The following is a 23,329-nucleotide window of genomic DNA, read 5'->3' on the forward strand; positions in this document are numbered from 1 at the left end:
ACAATGGCTATCATATGTATCAGTTAAATCTCTTTACAATATCTATTATATAGTAAGTGAAAAAAAAACATGGTAAAATAGAAAACAATAATGTGCTAGCAGCTAAGTAATTTTTGCAACTTTCTTTAACGTTGTGACCAATTATATAGTTTAAATATATTTTGCATTGCTCAATGTTTAGTATAATGGCTGCACCGTACTGTGTTAATACTATCTAAAACATTTAAAGATTCAGTGTCGTCTTAATCAGCGTTTAAAGTTTTAATGGTATAATTTCCACAAATATCGTAATTGAGCAGATCTATTAGCCGCCCACGTTTCTTATGTCTTTAGACGTATATCCAACGTGATAACGCATTGCAACTATCGTCGTCATCGCTCCACGTACTAGCCACAACCGTTGTAATCAGATTCTTCGCCGTGTGATATGGGATGATCTCATCCTTCCAAGAAAATCCATCACGATTTTTTGTCAGCCACGAAATACATGATTATCAGATTTTGCGAGAACCGCCCTATACCGTGAGAACCACGGTATAGAACTCTCAAAAATGTAGTGAACGCGAACGGTACCTCTTTTCAGCACAGCTACTTTTTTCACAACAAATTTTTGTCCAACATGGAATTCTTGCAGATCTACAAACGTTGGCACAATCATGATGAACGTAAGTGTGAAACGCATGTAAATTATAACGATGAAACTTTCGCTCTTTATACCATAATAACTGCTAACTGGTACATTTTACATGATTTTGTGCACAACGTTGGACAGAGGGCAGTATTCAACTACGCAATCGTGTAAAATGAGACAGTATGCAGTAGTATTAGCGGTCACACTTTCTTTGCACTCGATTTCTATTCGCACGTCCACAGTGGCGCTTTTGATTCACTAATTTTGTCGAGAGCAGTATTGACTTGCAATAACGACAAATGGTCCATATGATAGAAATGTGACGCTGCAAAATGTCTTGTAACTATTAAGAAAAATTCTTATTTAATTGCGCTTATAACTTCGATTGGGCCGTCAAAATTAAGACAAATTGAGTCAATGCGGCATAAGTTTATCTTTCCTCTATTAAGATTATGTTACATTAACATTCTTAAGTGCGGATCTTCGTACACAGGGTGAACTCAGGGAACAGTCAGTCCTTCCTGTGCACTCAGTAGAGAAAGATTATTTGTAAAAGAAAAACTCTTTGTTAAAATATACTTTATTTTATTATTGAACATTTGAACATGGTCTTTGTTCGTAATCTCTACATAATCCATTCACGCCTAAAAATTCAAGAGAAATTTCTAACAGTAACAGTTGCAACCTGTTGTAACCCGTCAGCGCACGCCGGTCATTGACTACCGCGTGCGCTGCATTTTTTATACAACTCAGCAGATTGCCAAACCGTTGGAATCTGCTGAGTCTAAGAAGCAGTCCTGTCAGCCTTTCGTCATCGCGCGCTATCAGCAGAAGGCAGTAAGGCACGCGACCACTTCCTCCTGCTATTTCGCTGACAAGACCAAAATTAATAATATAAAATGCACAAGCTCCGAAGCTCGTGCAAGTCAGTCCGAGAGTACGAGGTAGCGACTCGTAACTCTATCGCCGAAACACGAAGGAAGAATAAAACGCAAACTCATATATTGAACGATTGAAAGATATTTATTTACACCACGCCGTCATCCTCTTACACCAAAACGTGTAAAACTCGGAGGACGGACCCCGTGCACCGCTCCGGTGCAACAAACCGTAATAAGCTTTACGAAAACGTATATACATATCATAAAAAATGGCGTATTTGTTTTTGCTAAAATCTAAGTTTAGATCATCATATAGATAAAATTCGGAGTTGAGATACAGTTTTACATTTATTAGTGTACAGTCATCGAAGAAAGATGATCCTTTCGACATGACATTCTTGCGACCAGTCTATAAAGCAAAGAAAACGTCTTGCAGCTTTTTAAGTTACGTTGCAGCTTTGACGGTTAATGAATGTTTTGTGGTACTCTGCAAAAGAAGATATTCATACAAATCCCACAAGCGGAAACTCATACTTAAATATTGTCCGTAGTTTAAAGCTCGCAGTAAAGATAGTTTATTGATGTTATTTAATGTAACATGAGGCATCCGCTATTGTACTTTATGTAACTTAATTGCAAGCTCAAGCTCAAAATTATTCTTAATTGAATTATTGTCATTGTGAGTACGTATCAAAATTAATTTGTGGCGAGCGTTGACAACTACGCGTTTAGAATTTTCGGAGAAGCTTAATAATGCGCAAAGAGGCACGCAAAAATTAAAGTATCCAGCAGATGTAAGCGTTAATCCATTCTATCCAGCATTTTGCATCAACGTAGCACTATCAGACGTGAGCAATAATTCTTGAGAGAGCTTGTTATTTCAACTTTTCTGTTGCGATCAATTTCAACACCATTGAGATCGTAACAAAGTTCATCGAACATAAACGCCACAAAATTATTTGCAAGTGTAGTCGTAAATAAATCATCAGGTTTTTTTTATCACCAATTGTCCTTCAACGTAAATATAGCTATAACATAGCAATGTGTATAAATCCTGATGTTGTAAAGGTATTCTTATTTCCATCACTATATCCAAACGTTGTGTTAGCGTATGGATTGTACGTGCAAGTTTCAATCTTTACAATACTACTGTCGAAAATTGGCGCATCTTCAATGATTAATATTTCGGCCATTTTAAACGTTGCGTACAAGGAAACCTAATAATTTAAAAAATTCAATGTTCAATGTTGTAAGTTTCTTTTTTGGTAAATAAGTTTCTCTGTTGTAAACTATATTACTAAGCTGCTTCACTCGCGGAGTTTTATGCAAAACGAGCATCACTGCTTACACTCGTTTTCGCACATGTAGTCTCACTATAATTTCTTCACTACAAAAATCCAGCAAGTGTCCGTACTGATCCACAATGCGAATTATCAAGTCCGTAATGCTTCGTACGACGATCGGAAGGTAAATAATATATGTTGGTGTTTACGGTATCTTGTATTCTGGTGGAAGGCTATACACGTGTGGCGTTGCTATACGCACCTCCGGTCACAGTATATTCTATGCAAATGATGTTAGTATTGATGATATTTATCGGAGCATCTGACTCATGCCAACAATACGGTTTGAGTATACGATTAGACAAGAATCCCAGCAAGTCCAAGCAAGTCCCAGCAACAAACCAATGGTGTGAGATTTAACGAAATTCAGTTGATACGCACATTAGAATTTATTTTTCAACGTATTGTTATTAGCTTGAATTATTAATGGGTAATCATCATCTTCATTGCCGCGTGCTATTGTTTTCTTCGCAACATCAGTGGACGATGATGTTCGAGCGCCCGTCTCAAATATGTAGTAATGTCATGCAGCTCGTACGACCCGTCAGAAATATTAATCTCCGTGTCATTATCATTAAAAATAAATTTATTATTCATTAAGTTTACATTAGGTATTGTGTAATAAGTTTCAAAATTTGTTAATCCAAGCTCATATTCGCCATCGCGAATATGAGCTTTAAATTAAGTGTCAATCGCACATAGAAATCGCAGACACAATTGTCTACAGTTGATTTGATCGTAACATTGATAGAGCAAACGATTATATTCGATTAGCGTTGTACCAATTACCTAAACAATACATAAATTAAAAGTATCAAACCCTTAAAACGAAAAGAATGGACAAGGATATTGCGTTGGAAAGACACTTTAAACTAGCGCTTGAAATTAGTAGGATAGTTCGGCCAAATTCTGATCGTCTCCGCCTTCAGTCCCCCATTATTGCTCGAAGCTATTACGTCCCGCCAAATAATATGTATTTCATAGGAATATTTTTGCGAGTACATTTAAGTATAATCTAATATTCATATATGTAATGCGTAGAAAGTAAGACATATATAAATTTATATCACTTTACTCGTGAATAGTATAGCATTAGTTGCGCCGACGTTATATTCAGTAGCTTAGCATTATTCACGCCGACACTAGAATCAGTAGTTTAGCTTTATTCCCGCCAACAGAGGCTTCCACTTCCATGCGGCTCGGGGCGTCGAACGCCGCTATTCCCACCACCACCGTTCCACCTCCAGGCGACCGGCAGCGCCGAACGCCGCTTCCCTACTACCTACCCAAGCGCTAGGTGGAAGGCAGCGCCGGTGAAGCCCGGAGCATAATCTCACCGAAGCGTCAGTTCTAATTCTGACTTCAAACTCTTAACATCTCTCTTCCAAGAATGTCCATTCTGCGTGCGAATCTAATGACATAAGTCTAACGAAATAAGTTTAACTTTTATATCTAATACTTTACTTTTGTAACTCTGTAGTGTAACGTAAATTTAAGAATATAGATTAATTGTTAAAACTAAACTCTCGTGTTAAATTCAGTGACATCCTAAATCTCCTACCTTATTCCAATTTCAATTGTTTCACAATCTCAACTCATTTACAATATCTTAATAATCTGTGTGATTGACAATTAATTTCGGTGCAGCCGCACTGCACGCTTTTAAGAATCAGTTTAACACGTTTTCTAGTGTTGAAAGTGGTGCAGACGCACTGCACGCTTTTATCCTAGAATTTTTATTAACTTTATTTAATATTATAATACTTTTGTGAAACTCCTTTATGACGAATCTCAAAACACGTCGTGGCGGCCGGAAATATCAGATTCGAAAGATAATTGCGTATTATTACGCTTTAAAACGACATTCGAACGACGTACGCCCGCAATACCACTTGACGCCGATCACCTTCATCGTGAGGAAGCCAAGCCTAGCAGACATTCCGAAGGACGATCCACGCAGGAGAGTCTACGAGAATCCACCCCAGGAGAAGTACGTGCATTGCGACGCCGAGTTTATCGAGACGCAGCGAAGACAATCACAAGCAGCGCAGCTTAGATGTCTGGAATGGGTAAGTACGAATAACTTTTGCTCCTAAATCTGTTGCACGCGTCTACGCTATCTAAAATTTATTTGTATCCACTTAAACCTAACAAATACTCCACTTTACCTTTTTACCCTAACCCCTGCTGTGAGGGTTGCGTGTTTGACCCTTTTAGCGAGCACTTAACTTAAAAGCATACTTTTATTTTTTTATCCCGACTCCTGTTGTGAGGGTCGTGTTGTCAACCCTGCACCTACCGCATTGCATGCATTTTCTTAAATTTAAATAATAGATTTTAGACTCTTATTTTGAATACGTGTGTTTATTTTATATTATCTTAAGATGTATAATGTGCTCTCCCAGTCAACGTACCCCACAACGCGCTAATAATATTCGTGACACAAATCTATTAAATATAACGCGAACCGAGTGGTTAGAGACAAGCCTTTGCGTACACAGACTGTACAGACGCCATCGCGAAAACTTGTAACATTTATTGCCTACCTTGTGCAGTTAGCGTCGACAGACTTAAAGGTAATTTTACTCTTGTTACTGGTCATTACCTTTGTCTGGGAACGTTCCGCGTTTTACAAAAGTGTCACGGTTGCAATCTAACTTTAGAGATTCCCGAATTTTATCTAAATTGTGACTATTGCCGTTTAGTCCATCGTGATTTCTCTCGGTACTTAGATCTGAGCGGTGATCGAGTTTTTCTACAAAATAATTCTGTCGAGATATTTATAGAGAGTCTGACTACCATTTAATTTACTTTAATAAATGTGTCCGCGACAACCTCGTGTACGGATACCTGCTCGCGTTTATTCAGGAAATTTAACTAGACTAATTCTTAATTGGTTGGCTTACGCTCGATGTGAGACGAGATACCGTTACTTCGAGCAGAAGATTACGCGTCTTTCCTTTTGTGAACGATGCATGCGTAGATCCGGATACCCTATTACTGATTTCGTCCGCGTACCATCGCATCAATTACTTATTGGTTTGAATTGCGGCGAACGCGAGTGTAGTAATTGTGGCGTTTTAATTGTTGATTCTCGCAATATACGGCAGTGCTCAAAGTGTAAAGAGACTATTCTGTTATTTTTGAACTACCTCGAGCAAAATCCAGTCGAGCAGCCGTACTTGGATAACAAACCAACCATAATCGTTATAGATTATCAAAGAATTCCCACGGAATAAATCTTGCTTTTACTCGGTCAAAATATCGTGATCTCATTATTGCCTAGGCCCGTGGTCCAAAACCATTATAAACGCCCGCGACCACCGGGACGTAACAATATTGACTTAAGCAATCACAGATTTGCTTGGAATTTTAACTTCTTTGCAGGATCTGACTTAAAGATTTTTGGCCTTTAATGGAATCATTAAACTGATACGTTTCATTTTTCTGCATTTTCTGCGGTGCAGTTAAAAACACATATAAATCCGCGGTTTGGTCCATTTGTAGTGGGACACCTTGTATATTTTTTATATTAAAGTCGTAAAGTTTAAAATATATGTGAAAAACTTTTATTTGTCTTTCAAACATAGTCTTTAAACAGTCAAAACCACTAAAAAACCAAGAAACTAAAGGTGTCTTTACCAAATGCAGTACTATATTTATATTATCAACAAATTCATTGTTGAGAACGCTACGCGGGAACCACCATACACCACATAACGGGCCAAATGATAAACATAAGATTATAATGTATATTAGCTAATAACAGTAGAATATGTTCACGTAAAACAAGTAACAAAAATATAATGCATCATCTTTTAAATTTTTTTGACCCATTGATTACTGATCTAAGAATGAAAGAAAAACAAGAAAAGAACAAAATTTTCTGAAAAAGCCAAATCATTATTAAATAATTATAAAGAATAAAAATTGATTCTTTAATTAGAACATACTTCATAAAAATATATTAATTTAAATTAAGGATAAAATTTAAAGAATAAAAAAAATAAAAAATTCTAAAAATCCTAAAAATTAATTTTTGCTGATATATTAGGTGTGTGAATTAATTCGGTCCATTTTTGTTTAAACAAAAAAAACTTTTGTAAAAAAAAACATAAATACGTATGCTAATCAAAGTATTTTCCATCGTTTGCTTTTACTTTTTCCCATCTTTCTGGCAATTGCAATATTCCGTGACGGAAAAACGACTCGTTCTTTAAAGCGATTCGTTGAACCATTTTTCTATGTCTTCATAATTGGTAAAGTGCTGATCCGAAACCCCGTGTGCCATCAATCTAAACAAGTAGTAATCTGATGGAGCAATGTCAGGTGAATATGGCGGGTGAGGTAAAACATCCCAGCAAAGTGCTTTCAAGGTGTTCTTAACAATTTTTTCAACATGTGGCCGAGCGTTACTGTGTTGAAAGATCACTTTATCATGTCTCTTTGTATATTCTAGCTTTATACTTTTTAATGCGATGTTCAAACGTACTAATTGTTCTTGATAAGATTGAGCAGTGATAGTTTGATTTGGTTTTAATAGCTCATGGTACAATACACCCTTTTGATCCCACCATATAAAGAGCATTACTTTTTTGCCATAAAGATTCCGCTTTGGTGTCGATGTGAATGGTTTTCCTGGATTGCAAATAAATTTTCTTTGTTTGGGATTATTAGAATATATCCACTTTTTATCTCCCGTTACAATTCGATGCAGAAAGCCTTTTCTTCTTTGTCTGGCAAGCAAGAATTCAGACATGGCTTTTCGTTTCTCGATGTCTTTATCTTTGAGTATATATGTCAACCATCTTTCTTTATAAATTTTCCCATGGCTGCCAAATGTACAGAAATTATTGATCGATTTACATTTAACAATTCTGCGAGCTTATGTTATGATTGACACAGATCTTCATTGATTAGTGCCTGCTGGTTGAAGTTTGCGACAACCACTGTTGCCGCTATAGCTTGTTCTCGTCGCAGGTTAAAATGAATTTAGGCTGATTATTAATTGATAGGCTATATTGCTTTTTTATACGCTCTGCAAGAGGCAGAGCTGTGGTGCGAACCTTACAGAGGTTACGTCAGTCGAGTCCCGAAGTACGGAGGTCGGTGCCGGTCAAAATTAAATAAACAACTGTGTCGTCGCGAAACTTATTGAGAGATCAGCCGCGCGACTAAATTTTCTCTCTTTTATATCGCTACCTTTTTTCTTTCTCGCGGTCTCCTTGCCTACTCATTTTAAACCGTCGTCGGTTAAGTCGCTATTGTTATTAGTCGCTTCGAGAATTCTATGTTATTATTTTTATATTTAACAGTCGTCTCGATAAAAACATGAGCTATTATCTTTAACGCGACTTGTTCGTTTCGCGGTGTCTTGTTATTATTTCTCGCGTATGTTAGCTGCTTCTCGAAACGTCCAATATATTTTATAATTTATAATATCCTTCTAGTTTGTTTTTTATAATTCCTACACCTGCAATTCCACGTCCTCAAATTTTTTTCGTTGACCTGAACGAGATTTGTCTTCCACGTTGAAATCGCCGTCTTTAAAACGTCAAAACCATTCTCTGCAAGATTTGTCGGTGGGTGTACTTTCACCATAAGCTTCTACGAGCATTTGATGAGCTTTAGCGGCTGTTTTTTTTTTAATAAAAACCAAAAATAAGCGTTTCCCGAAAATGACGTCTATTTGGCTCAAATTTCGACATTTTTAAAATAGCTCAACACGTTGCTATCTGTACAAATCCCAAACGATTATCACTCGATATTTTTACTAGACGTCGAAACTAATAAGTGAAACCATTTATTACCATTAGAAGGTTATAAATACTGTAATATAGCAATTGACCGCCAAATAGACCAAATTAATTCACACACCTAATATTATAAGTAATAAAATTACAAAATAATAAAAACTCTAAAATATTATAACACCTTAAATGTATATTTTTTTTATAAGTTTATTCGCAGTTTTACAGTTTTGATTCTAAATCTTGATTTTGTTGGATCCGTTATTCTAAATTTAAACCGTAATTGAAATTTACGCAGAAGCCATGTATAGTTTATTTAATTATCAACAAATTAAAAAAAAATTAGTGTTTCGTTAAAAAATAGAGCGTCGACACAATTTTGTCCACGAAAAGTGCTTTTCGTCCCACTGTGCGACGTGCCTCGGAACAAGAAAAAGAACCTTTCATCTTTTTTCCTCGCTGCCTTTGCGTTACTCGAGCGCGGATCTACCAATCTGCGGTTACGTTTTTGATCGAAATTTTCTTCGGCGTTCCGCAAAAGACAGTGAAAAAAAATATAGTGACGACAATAAAAAAAGGTTTTGCTTTGATAAATTCGTTGCATCGCTGATGTTTACACACTATATTAAAAATTATTTGAACTACTTCTGCTTGCATGACGCATACTGTGTAACAGTAGCGACTTTCCAGGTCGCGTAGTTTGCCGGAGTTAAGCACGCCGGAGCCAGGGTTTACACGGATTGAAAACCGTGAGAGGTTGACATTAGATGTGGCCTGGGCTGACGGGAACGCCCGTCGGGGAAGCCGAGGTTATCCGGGACAACCCGGAAAGCAACGGTCGGGAGCGCCCGATCACGGCAATGCCGGCGACTAGCTGTCGCGCGGCGGATCCGGTGCCGGACGGGAGCACTCGTCCGAGGGATCGTGACAGTCTGAAGTGCTCTGAAAGTCAGTGGCAGTCGAGAGCATCCGACTGCAGCGGTGTTAACGGCAGAATGCCGTACAATAGATCCGAAACCTAGACGGGAGCGCCTGTCTAAGGGATCTCGGTAGCCCGGAGTATCCGGGGGCGCCGGCGATATTTGGTCGCCTCGGTGGTGGAGCCCCGGGAGCGCCCAAAATCTCCAGGAACCTGAATTTATATTCTGCCTTAGAAGCGCTTAAAGCAGCGGAAAGTCTCACCGGGAGCGCCCGGGTTCGACTCGGAAGCGCCCGAGTCGGAAAGTATGCGAAAGGCTTTGGGAGCGCCCGAAGCCTTAGGGTCTGGAGGATGTGCTCTAGTCGAGGATCGGAGCCGGAGAGGTGCTTGCTCTCTCGCGTGCTCGGTTTATATAACTGCCGAGATGAGAGTGGGAAAACTCCCACTCTCACCTCGGCGGTGCGCGCCATCGTCGGACTGATGGTCGTCCGGCAAACTGTGCCAGGTGCGTCCGGCGGCGCTCGGACCGGTGTTCGCCCGAGTTATCTCTGGGGACGGCGTCGTGCCGTCTAGGGCCGGTGTTTGCTTTTTTTAGTGGCGAGGCTTAGGCACTCGCTACAACTGAACGCTTTAAAACTTGATTTTTTTTATATGTTTGTCAAGTATTTGTGTTATTAATTGTAATTAAAATTGTATGCTATTACTGACTCTCGCTCACATACAATATTTTAAGGTCATCATTATGATCTGTAATTTGTTTACTTTAAAAATAATTAAAAATCTTTGTTATAAAATGTTACGTTCTTAAACTTTATATGTACTTTTTTTGACACATGTTTTATAAAATAGATAAGGAAAAGTAAACCATATCTTATTGAAACTCAAAAAGCACCTCTAATTTTCCAGAAAAAATAATTTTACAACTAGAAACATTCTGTATTGCCAGATAGATATATAAAAAAAGAGAAACTTATAACAAATCGTAAAACAAGCGCCAACAAAAACCAAACCATAGAAACTTGTCGAGATATAAAAAAAATCATTAAACTTGGAGGGCCCAAAAATGTTTCAAATTCCTATGTCTGGCGGTAGGCAAAAGGATTTTGAAAGAAAAATAACTTTTAAGATTGAAATTGCGCCGTGGATTTAAACCTTAGAAAAAACAAGAGCATGAGAGTCCTGCAATTACTTGAATACGATGCACGGACAGATACAATAAAATTCAAGCAAAAAATGTGAGATGCCGATAACAAAAAAAAATTTTTTAACCATTTTTTTTCAATTTGTTAATAATATTCTGAAAGGTTCGGAAAGTTGTGGGCATAAGATCGGAGCTTCTTTTAAACATTTGCCCTCAAATCAATAGATATCGGGAACAACTCACTAAAATTTAGAAACTAAGGGTGAAAACTTAGAAATCAAGAGAAAGAATCAGAGAAGGGATGAGGCGCGAGTGACCAATAATTGTGAAAAAGGAAAAGTAGAGGAACAAGCTGTTATAACCTGCGCTCTGATTGCAAACAATTTCCAAAATCGTTCTGATACTTTCACAATCGGGCAAGAACCTCGGGATTATCGCCCGATGTCGAAACAGGGTGATGAACTTAAACGTGACAATTAAAATAAGTCCGCACGGTTGATGAATCTCTTCGGTCAACCACCGCGGCCGAAACTCACTGAGGTTACAGCTCGGCGAAGTATATGAGCGATGGCACGAAAGCCGTCGCGGGCATTCCTAACAAAAGTCACGCGACGCGTATTTACTGTAATTTAATCTTAAGGAAGAATAAAGTGTAGAACAGAGATATAAAAGAAGTCTCTTTATTTTTCTACACCCGGCTCCTCTTTTGGTAACGTTCCGGTGAATGAAACCACAACCGCACCGTACCACGGTGTAACAAAGCTTAGCAAATAAGAATTCTAATTTTTGAAAAATGAAAAATTCGGCGATAGTCCTTCCCGTTTCCAATCTTATAAAATCTTGTGTTTCAGCGGAGCACGCTCTCTTGCTTTTTGGACGCAAAACAGATAAAGTTTCTTAAATCGTGTGTGATAAAACCCAGCGAGAAATATCCAGAAAGCTAGAAGAAGATTTAAGAAAGAGAAAAAAAATAAGTTTTAATTTTAATTATTATTTTTTCCTGCTTTGATTCCACTAAAGAATCGTCTATTAATTCCAAGTACCTCATTTTATTAAATTCCAAGAAATGTGAGAGGGTGACGTGCGTGTGTCAGTATCTCGAGATCTTGTTGAAGTCCTCTGGGCTTCCAGTGAATTGATTCGCGTGGTAAACTTCTTCGAGTAAAGGGTTGCGATATGCCGCTAAAATTTTGGTGACTATCGTTAGCTTGAAATTCGAGTGACGTGCCACGCGTTTTCTGTACTGTGAAAATTTTCAAATGGGCAGATTAAGAGTCTTGAGTGAAAGTATGCGACGAGTTGTCCTCAAACATTTCTCTTTTAAATCATTAATTTATTTTACTTAAATCAAAATTAAATTTTTAGTGGAGTGAACTAATAAAAGAACTGAAAAGAAAAGTCAGGCGCGCCACAATAAACAAATAAGAAACTTACGAGAATTGGTGCGACGATTTTTCGTGCAATTTTTGTTTGTGGCGGCGCCAAGCGAAGAGATTTTCATTATCCCGCCTAAGCAAGAAAGAAGACCGTGGTCTCCGCGACCACGTGCGCCTCCTCCGTCTCCCGTGCATGAAGATTCTGAGTCGCTGTTTATGTTCGAGGCGGCTCAGCCAACTCACCGATATTAAATTTTTCGCATTTGTCAACAAAGCCTGGTTTGGAGCAATTCCACTCCACGTTTCCGTCCTACACTCCTAATTCCTCAATTAATTCCGAACATTTCCCTGGAGCTGCTTTTAAAGCATGCTCTTCTCCTTTTTTTCCGTCACCGCAACTTCCTGAAGAACCCAAAGAGGTCGGTCCTCAGACTAAGGATGATTCTATTTTTTAGCCGGAGCCAGACTTTTCAAATATTACCCTTTTACCCGCCCCAAGCGATGTTCCTCAGGGAGCAAGAGGAACCGAAAGTGATCGTAGATCCTCTCCTTGAGTTCCTCCGCAGGACTTGCACTCCGTGGACGGATTCCATCCCAGAAGTTGCCTTTATTATAGGCCCCGACCATTTCCATTCCGAAGAGACCAGAAGACAAGCCAGTGCCGCGTCTTCTGATAAGCATTTTTTTATCTATTATCCGGGGGCGGAATTCCCGTTTCTTGCTCCGATCAGGCTTGTTGATCAGGTATTTCCGCGATCCACGGCACGGGTCGTGGAAATAATTGAAATAGATTTGGAGTAAATCTAATCAACACACACACACGCACATACACACGCACACGCACACACACATATATATTGTTACGCCCGTTCCCGAGTTTTGGCGCACGGGATTGTCGTGCAGGCGGACGCGTCTGAAGACGGTGTCCGAAGATGGTCCGGGTTATCGAGAGCTTGTCAGTCTGTTTCTCGTTGCTAGGGAACAGACAACTCTTTTCATGCAAATAGTTAGTTGTCAATCTCCCTTTGTGATTTAAACAAGGACGGACGTGCTTTAACCTTATTGAAATAAAACTTCTTAGTTTGCTTTTCTAAACGAGTCTCGTTTCATTTCGTGTGGAAGTGTTCCGCGGGTGTGAGCGTGGGAGAGAGTGTGAGTGGAGCTCGCAGACGTTGCGGGAAGTCAGAAAAAAACCGAGGGGCGCCGTAACATTTTGGGGGTTCGTTCGGGATCGACAGCTGAATTTCTGTGGAGAATGAGCGAGGCTCCTAGCCGTAAAAGGACCCGCATAAACACCCCGATGGCTTCACGTTCTGCGGAAATGCCGACGCTTCGTTCTACGTCACGGGAGATAGCTGCGTCGCGGGAAGAGCGGTCCCGAAGGGAGGAAGAGTTGTTGGAGCTGATCCGACAGAAGAATGAGAAGCTAGCTTGTCTTCGCGGATTAGGCCAGCTAAGTGCTCCAAATATTTCTTGCAAGTCAGAAAATGGTTTTTCGGGGCGGGTCGTGGCTTCGGCCGTGCGGTAAGTAGCTAAAAATGATGACGTCGCCTGTCGCGCTCACTCACGCGTGATTTTCTTGTCGCTCTTGCGCTAGACGAATTAATTTTTTTTTCAATAACCATTGAGAATTTTGCAAAATGGTATAAGACTTTTTTATTTTTCTCACCAAGACCCACCTATTCCTGTTCGGTGTGACACATTAAATGATACACCCTGTACATATACACATCTTTACTATACATATACATATACATATATTACATATACATAATAAACTTTTTCTAAAATAAATTGTTATATTTTAATTCATAAAAACTTGTTATTCGTTTATTTAATTATTCAATTTAAATCAATTAGGTATTACTTTTATGTTAAGATTTAACTCATTGTATTAACCACATTTATTAAATTATTGTATTTTGTTTTTAAACTTATAATTTTTCTTGTTCCTTTTTTTTTAAATAACCCTTGAATCCATATATCTGCGAAAAGTCACCTCCGGTTCTATCGCAGGGAATAAAAATTAATTTTCTTTCCCTAAAAAAGAACCAAACCCGCGCTTAATTAAATTTTTAGCGACTCAAACCCATTCCTAGCGCGTTGTACGCGTGACACTCCACCGATCGTGTCACGCAAATATCGGTAGTTGCGTCATTTCTTAAACCCTTCTCTCCACTCTATCTGCTCTCAGGTTCATACCTTTGGCTTTCTATGAGCGATAATCATCTTTTTCTTAATATTTCCTTTCTTAACGTAACAAAAGCATGTAATATAATAAATTATAAATACATACCTAATTTATGGAACAGGAATTGCACTTGAGGATGAAAATTTAAGGTGGCGGTTGCAATAATGGCTGCATCGCAATCTCCAGATTTAATCATTTCATATGCTTTAACAATAGCATGGCCACTAGAACTACATGCAGTGTCGATATTAAATGATGGCCCAGTAACTCCAAGCCAGTGAGAAATTTTGTTTGCCATGAGTGAAATATTGCATCCAATCATAGATGGTCCTACCAACTAATCATTAAAACGTAAAGTCATTATTTTTTCAAAATTCTCCAGATTTATTGCGTAACTTTTAATATTTTATGTAAGAAAAACATATTTTTGTATTATGAGGCTCTTGTGTTATAACGATGCATTTCAGCGGTGCATTGTTCCGACCAAACACAAACTAGACGCCAGAGCGAACAGCCGTTTGGCGGGAATTCGGGGCAAGGTGCGCAAACATTTTTAAACTTTGTTAACGCGCGAGCGATAACGGCGGTACGTTGACCGTTGTCCCGCGGCTAAGTCCAAAGTGCGGACAAGTTAATCGGAAAAATTGACTTTTAAGCAACTAAAAATTAAAAAAATCTTAATACTTTGTGTGTATGTTGAGTAGTTCCTTAACACAAAATTATTTTTTGTTCGTGCTAAATTTCACTATAAAGAGGTGAAACTTCTTATAAATAGAAGAAATTTTTACTATTTTCGATATATCTTGAAAACTAATTACTATATTAAAGAAATTTTTATACAAGTTTTATAATAAAAATGTCTCTATTTAACTGCAGTAACTAAATTAAAAAAAAAATTTGTTAACAAAATTGTTTATAAAATTAAAAAAAAATTACTTATTTCTAATTTTGTAATTGCAGTTAAATAAAAATATTTTTACCATGTAACTTTTGTATAAAACATTTTTTGGTATAGAATATAAAAAAAAGCAAAAATGTCTTTTATTTATAAGGGGTTTCACTCCTTTACAGTGAAAAGGCATAGCCGGATAAATATGCCAAATTGGCCCCCACCAAATTTTCAATCAGGACTTGGAAATTAATTTGGTACCAAATAAGAATAATTTTGTAAAATTTCAGCTCTTAGTATTAATCTCAAACACTTTACGAGTAATTAAAAAAAATCTATTTTTTGGTTTTTATTTTTTTTATAGTGTATAGATTTAACTAATTACTTGAGATACTCGAGATCTTACGAGCAGCGCGGTAAACTACCGAGAGAAACCGAGTCAACCTAATGGCCGGAATGGGCCACGTGCCACCAAGATAATTGCGTCCGCGAGCGGTGACTGTTCACACGAGATGAGCGGTTCTGAATTAAATGAGTAATGAGTAAACTGGGCGCGGCGATGCACACAAAACGAGCAGTCTAAAGAAAAATGAGGCGTATTCCGCAATTGAGCGTGCGTAGCGAGAACGCCGTGAGCATGTGCTCGAGCACGTTGCTACCACGTGCACGGACCGTGAGGCTGTATCCGTGTTTCCTTGAGCCGACTGCTTTTACAATGAATGAGAGAGATTCTCGCACTTCCTGAGAAACACCGCTTGACCATCGGTCACTTTGCGAATGAGCTAACACCACAAAACTTTGAGAGATTCAAGAGACAATTCTAGAGCCGTTCGTACGCACTGACTTTTGGAACGAGAAGAAGCATTAGAACCGGCAAATGCCGCATGTGGCGCGGATTATCGATAATTTACCAGTCCGCGACGTGGTGCTATCACGCAATTATGCGTGACACTAATTAAAAGCGCGGTCTCGTTGAGCGGGCCCGTTAAATCGCGAACAGTATCACAAAACTATCTTTTGTTTGTGCTAAGAAGCATAACCAGATAAACATGCCGAATCGGCCTACACCGAGTTTTTAATTGGCACTGTGGGAATCAATTTGGTACCAAATAAAAATAATTTAATCAAAATTTTGGCTTTTAATCTCAAACATTTTATGAGTAATTTAAAAAAAAATTTACTTTTGTATTTTTATATTTTTTTCAATAATAAAATTCAAAATTAATTAATGGCGAATATTTTCCAAAAACTTTGAGTAAAAGCCATATAAAAACACTTTTGTCATAATCCCCAAATTGAAACCCGTTTTTTAACAGAAAAAATAAAACTAAAATTATTTTTTTTAATGCGTATTTGATAACATGCATTTATCAAATTTTGACAGAATGAGCTTCTCATGCACCTGTTTTTTTAATTTTTTTTGTTTAGTGCAACATTAAAAAAAAAATTAAAAATTAATTTTTTTTTAATAATTTTGTATTTTAACTACTTGGTACTATACTTTATTAAAAAAAAAAAAACAAATAAATATTTAGATACAGAAAATATAATCATAAAACTGTAGCCAAAAGCCACTAGTAATATTTCCGTCATTTCGACCCCACGCCGCGACAAACATCCGTTGGCCCAAATTAATTGTGCGGTTTCGTAAAATCACATCAAGTAGCGCGAGCCGAACATCCGCTCGCAGCGCGTAACCAGGAAGACCATCCGTTCGTGCCGCGCATTTCTACAAGTTACTCGGGAGAGGGTTTCTTCTCTTTCGAGCCCTCGGGTATATAAGCCGTCTCGAACGCAACCGCCCGCGGCGTGTAGCGCGGACCGCCGTAGCCGGTGACACGGGCCGACCGGCCGCCCGTACCGCGCACCGCCACAGACCGCTCGGAAGGGGGTTTCTCCCACTCTCGAGCCAACGAGTATATAAGCCGGTCTGAACACAAGAGAAGCACCTTTTCCTCGCTGGAGAGCACTCCAGCAACCGATCCTCCAGGACTTGGGCGCTCCCAAGCCTACCTCGACCGGGCTCACCTGGCTCTCGTAACCGATACCGCTACCGCCGAGACTCGGGCGCTCCCGAGCCTTTCCTCGACCGGGCTCACCCGGCCTTCAAAACCGCTGCCTCTAGGACTCGGGCGCTCCCGAGCCTTCCTTCAACCGGGCTCTCCCGGCCGCTGATACCGCGACACCGAGACTCGGGCGCTCCCGAGTCTCTCCTCGACCGGGCTCACCCGGTCTTTCAAGTCCGCTGCCTCCGGAACTCGGGTGCTTCCGAGCCCTTTCTCGACCGGCCTTTACCCCTTCCGGCGCTGAACATCGCGGACGACTTGGTGCACCGCGTTGCCGACTCGCGACCGCGTAATTCTGTCCGTGCGATACGGCCTAGACGGCCTGCCTTGTACACTGCGTAGCCGACTCGCGACCGCGTAATTCTGTCTGTGCGACACGGCCTACCCTGTACACTGCGTTGCCGACTCGCGATCGCGGAATTCTGTCCGTGCGATCTACTTTGTGCATTGCGACCATATAACCCTGTTCGCGCTGTATATATACGACTAATAGGGTAGCGGACTTTCATAGCAAACCAGCTCTTTACGCAGACTGATAGTTTTCTTTAATTTTTTGTACTATTATCATATATTTTATTTTCCTTTTGTTTCATTTTGTATAAATTCTGTTCCTATTTTCATCTATCTTATAATAAATTACTTTACTTTTACATTATGCACGTCTCGATTCTTTAACTCGAACCCCGTTTCCCGACGAGCTTTCCACCGACGACATTACCGTGTTACAATTTTTTATTCTCTAACGTGATCAAAAAACGCACATATTTTTTAAACAACCGGTATTTCTATCAAACTTTTCCGTTTATCATAAAAAGTGATAGCAAAAATGTTTGTTTTTTAATTTTTTTTTTAATGGTAAGTCGATATTAATCTCTGTAAAAGTGTAAAGAGTGATGAATTATGAGAAAATATCTTTCTTTATAACTTCGAAACCGAGCCTATGCTCGTGTTAAAATTTTACTGAGATTAATATTCCATTATAGGCCAATATTTATAGTCAGATTTTATTTCAAGATTATTTTAAGCAATGTCTTAAAACGATAATACGACTCGGTAATTGTTTTAAAAACAAATAAGACAGTACTTAAGACAATCATAAAATTAAGGATTAACTATGAATACCGGCCATATAATATTATTTGGCATAAAAGAGTTTAAAATTTTAAGTTAAAAAAAATAAGCCACATTTGTCGTCATTCTTTCAAACGAATTTATTCTGAAACGACCGTAATTCTTGGCCGCGAATATCGGGCCAGCTGGAGTGCCCGGATGTGCTCGCCGGGCGGACAGTATTCGCGAGAGAATAAGTAGGTCCGAAAATACACGAGACGTGGATTAACGATTAATTGATGGATTATTCAATTAATAAGAACACTTTACAATAGAGCCAAATGTGACGAACGCGTGGTTGAGACGTCGCCGGACAGAACACTAATATAATAGAACGCTTGTGGTAACGCGGTAATTGGCGCGTGTATGCGCCGGATCGGTACGGCGGTGATTGATACGCGGATCTATGACGGGCGGGCCGTTACAAGTTTTCGGCAACCGCCTAGATAACGCCCTAACGGATCGCGGGGCTAGCGGCGCGAATATTCCCCGGTGGCGCGGGCCTGGGCAGGGCCTGGTCGATGCACGCGGCGCGGGACGCGGTGGTTGGAATAATCCGTAGATCGCGACGCGAATGCGGTTTCTTTTTCCCGTCGGCGCGGGCCCGGGCGGGACCTGATCGATGCACGCGACGCGAATGCGGGTTTTCGGATGTCGTGGAGGACGAAGCACCTGTTCGGTGTTGCAGTAGCCGAGAGTACTCGGCCGAGGCGGAGAGCTCTCCACCCCGGGTTTGTGCAACGGTGCGAAAGGATATTTCGCCTTGGCAAACCGACTGTAGATCCGGGATCGAGATCACTCGAAGGAGGCGAAGTGCGCTTCACCCCATGAGCCGGTCTTACGAATCGAGAATTGCTTTCGACTGCTAGGAAGATTCCTATGCGGGCAAGCGTCAGGAGTGCCTGACCGAGGCGGAGTTCGCTCCACCCCGTTGTTCTGCTTGCTCCAGAAGTCGGTCGGTCCGGATATTCGCTGTGAGGCGAACGGAACGAGAACGGTGCGCGACTTTTCCGAATTCGCCTTTTTATCTAGAAAAGGCGACGTCCGAGGATATCCTGGTACGTGGCGCCGGCCGCGGTATTCCGCGGTACCGTACGCGTCGCGCTCATTCGTACGAGCTCGGGGCCGCTCGTGTAAGTCCGTTCCGCGGGACTTTGCGCGTTACTCGACACTTGTACAATTATCGCGCCGATGATAGGTTTCTTCGGGAGCCCCCGCGCTCCCCTTCCTGTCCGAGAGGATGGTCGTCTCGGCCTCCGGTGGTTCTCCTCCGAGAACGATGCTTTTCCCAGGGGCATCGTTACAATTCTATTCCGAAAGTTTTGCGAATCACAATCACAAACTGCATTTAATATACGAACTTTGTTCGCATGATCAATTTTGTGAACTATATTTATGGTTAACATGTTTTAGGCAATAAAAAGATCTGTTCTTAGTCGCTACACGCTGAACTGGTGCGGTGAGTTAGAATAAAAGAAATTATATTTATTTTACTACAATTCATTGCACTAGTGTGCACCAGTTTAATAGTGCAGCGATTGAGAACAAGTCTAAGATAATTAAAATTATTCTTATAACACTCATGACATGTTAATAGCACCTTTTATACAGTGTTTCAGATCAATGGACTTTACCGAAAATGGTAGATAAAACTAATTAAAATAAGACGAAAAGTCCTTTACCATTTTTAAAAATTCTCAGTAGTTTTCGAGAAAAAAAAAATATATAAAATGTGTAGGCGTAAGAGCAATAAGAAAGCTACACGTGAGTGAGCGCCACAGGCAAATGACTAGGAATGGCGTCGTCGTCTGTCGCGCTCACTTACACGCAGCTTCCTTGTCGCTTTTACGCTTATACATTTTATATATTTTAATTTTCTTTTCAAAAACTATTGAGAATTTTTCAAAATGATACAGAACTTTTTGTATTGGTTCGATTAGTTCTACCAACCTTTTAAAGTCCATTGATCAGAAACATCCTGTATATACGCGCATTTTTAAGGTTGATAATTTTTTTAAATCGTTCTAATACAATTAATTTTGCTACATGAAGTTTTATTTACTTCTAAAAACTTCGTGTATATTCGTTTTCTGAATAAATTTAATCAATTAACGTCGCTACTAATTAGTTAAGTCGCAATACAGGCCCACTTGTCAAATCGCATGAGTGCCGCCATATTGGATTTTCGCTAAATGTATCGCAAAATGTGCTATAGACTACATTTGGCGACACATTTAGCAAAAGCTTATAAATGTACTATAAAAGTGGGCTCTGAATAACTTTTTCAAGATAAAAGCGCACATTTAGGCTAAAAATGATTGTCACATTTAAAGGTGCCTCTAAATGTGAGCTCTGAATACGGGCCATTATATTTGTTAAATCAAAGGCTTCAATCATGCTCGTATTTGAATAAATCCGTAATGAGGATACATGTTGGGAGAGTGTAATGCTCAGTGCAAAAAAATTGTTCCTTGAATTTTGACAGCGTCAATACGTCGGTTAGTTTATTAAATGCGTCACGGAGTTACAAGAATGTTAACACTTAATTTCGGCTATCGCGACAATTCCTGGATTATTTGGTGCGGTAACATGAACGACTGTTTTTCGGCCTGTTTTTATAACATTATTTTTGACGACTAGCTAGTATTCGAAAAGAGATCCCGCTCGATCTCTATTTTTCTTTTTGCAGGCGGTGATCGCATGTACAGCTCGTGTTGTTTTTAATACCGTTATACAATTACTTGTTGAACTCTTAAATATCTGACACAATACGTCTTCATCAAAAAATCGTTTTTCTTTATGAGATAGTATTTCCAACATCAATTGTATTTCGGAATAGAAATATTACATTTTACAAAAACTTGAATACAAGCTTTAAAAGATATTACTCCCATGTTTTTATTTGATCTACAAATGCAACAATATTTAAGAGTATTAACTACTCTTGAAAACGATATTTCTACATACTGAATTTCTTTCTCAGTTTTTTCACCGATCATATAAGTTGGATCATTAGTTGATGACACTGTAGATGTTGTAGCCGTTAATGATAAGGAAGAAGATAATTGAGAAATTAATTGTGATGGCATATCTAGTTCTTCAGTATCTTTTGCATTCTGTAAAGTTGATTAAACGGTATCAGACGACAATGGTGTTGGAATTGTAGATAATTTTTATAGCGGAGCATTTCCTGAGCTTGTAAATGGTTGAGTTTCAAAAATATTCAACTGTGTTATTGATAATTTATCAATTAATCGACTATCTATTCCTACTTTTGAACAAGATGCTGATTGAACTTTGAATTTTGAAAACAAATAAACAGATACAAAAATTTAACATTTACGGCATAGCTTGTCGTTGACTTAAACATTTATTCTAATTAATTTAGATATACTATTAGCTTTCTTTTCAGTCAAAATAGTTTTTTTTAAACCTGATACTTTTCGGAGAAACACATTGCAATGCATACATTTAGAATTCAAGGCCGTGCTGCAAGGAGAATGAAATCAAATTTTGTTACACAATGCTGTAAAATTAATTATAATTATATATAAAAAAAAAAATAATATTGTTATTGTTGTGGCGGCTCGAAGAGCTGACAAGCAGCCTGAGACGAACAGGTGAAGAGCACGCGGTGTAAGCGTGCAAGAGCGGGATGAGAACGCGCGACGTTCGAGCACGGGTGTCTGAGGACACGCTCCGCACTCGCTTACAAACTGTCGAAGAGATAAGTGTATTGTTAAGTAAGAAATATAGATAGTAAATTAAGTACACCGGCAATTCTTAATTTCCTGCGATCTCATGGTCCGCGATTACAAACCGGGGAAACTTATAACAGTGGCGACGAGAGACGGAGAACGGACAATTTAAGAAGACTTTACACATAGAAATAAAGTAAAATGACGCAGCAACCTGGAACATCGACTCAGAAGGCGCAAACGGCTATACCAAATTCACTAACGATTGAGCCGTTCGATGCTGGAAATACAACGTGGAGACGCTGGTTACAAAGGCTGCAGGGAGCATTCATGATTTTTAAAATAACGGAGGCGGAGCGGGTACCTTACTTATTACATTACGTGGGACTCACGGCCTTCGACATTCTGTGCGATAGATTGGATCCGGAGGATCCATTTGGAAAATCCTTCGAGAAACTAACAGAAATTCTGGAGGAATATTACGATCCGCCACCGCTAGAAATTGCAGAAAATTTTCGGTTCCACCAACGTCGTCAGGAGAGTGGCGAAAGTGTGCAACAATTTGTGACGGCACTGCACAAATTGAGCATACATTGTAAATTTGGAAATTATTTGAAGACGGCACTTAGGAATCAATTAGTGTTTGGCCTGGCGAGTAAGAAGATACAGACGAGACTTTTGGAAAAAAAGGACTTGACGTACGAGGAGGCGCTAAAAGTGGCCACGACGATGGAGCTGTCGGAGAAGGGCTCGGCATCGCTGCAAGCATCGGGAGTGCAATCAATGGCACAGGTGGATGTGATGCAGGCGGGGAAGATGCCGTTAAGAAGATCGGGACCAAATAATCCAGGGGCAGCGCAAAAAAGAAGGTTTTCAAATAATTTTTCGAAACGTACTAACGAACATGTAAATTTTGGACCAAAAGTGAGGTCAAATAGTTATTACCCGGAGCAAAATTTAAGTAACTCAAACGCGATAGGTCGTAAAAACATTAAATGTTACAGATGCGGTAGAGGGCATTTAGCATCACAATGTACGATAAATAGAGATATTCGATGTGCGAGCTGTGGTGGAAAGGGACACCTAAAAAGAGTCTGCTTCAAGGCAAAGGAGAATACGAATCAACTGGAGGAAATCTTTCAAATTGAACATCCTCAGTATCGGGACAAATTCTTTTACACGCTGCAAGTCAACGAAAAGCAAGTACGATTTGAGGTGGATAGCGGCTCCGCGGTTACCGTAATGAATAAAATTGAAGCGAAAAAGTTGTTTCCAAACGCGAATATATACAAAACAAATTTAAATTTAGTAGCGTTCTGTAAGACAATCATAGA

At 39.4% G+C, this 23,329-nt stretch overlaps 1 protein-coding gene across 4 annotated transcripts in view; it reads right to left on the reverse strand.

Moving 5' to 3' along the window:
• The window catches only part of LOC139104110 (fatty acid synthase-like), a 317,124-nt gene that overhangs the window by 223,802 nt on the left and 69,993 nt on the right, over positions 1-23,329 (reverse strand). For all 4 annotated transcript variants that reach the window (XM_070659343.1, XM_070659342.1, XM_070659341.1 and 1 more), the window contains exon 3: positions 14,338-14,569. In XM_070659343.1, the coding sequence (XP_070515444.1) occupies positions 14,338-14,569 (232 nt within the window). The remainder of the gene's footprint in view (positions 1-14,337; positions 14,570-23,329) is intronic.

Source organism: Cardiocondyla obscurior, linkage group LG07, assembly GCF_019399895.1.
Source record: "Cardiocondyla obscurior isolate alpha-2009 linkage group LG07, Cobs3.1, whole genome shotgun sequence".
Taxonomy (NCBI): domain Eukaryota; kingdom Metazoa; phylum Arthropoda; class Insecta; order Hymenoptera; family Formicidae; genus Cardiocondyla; species Cardiocondyla obscurior.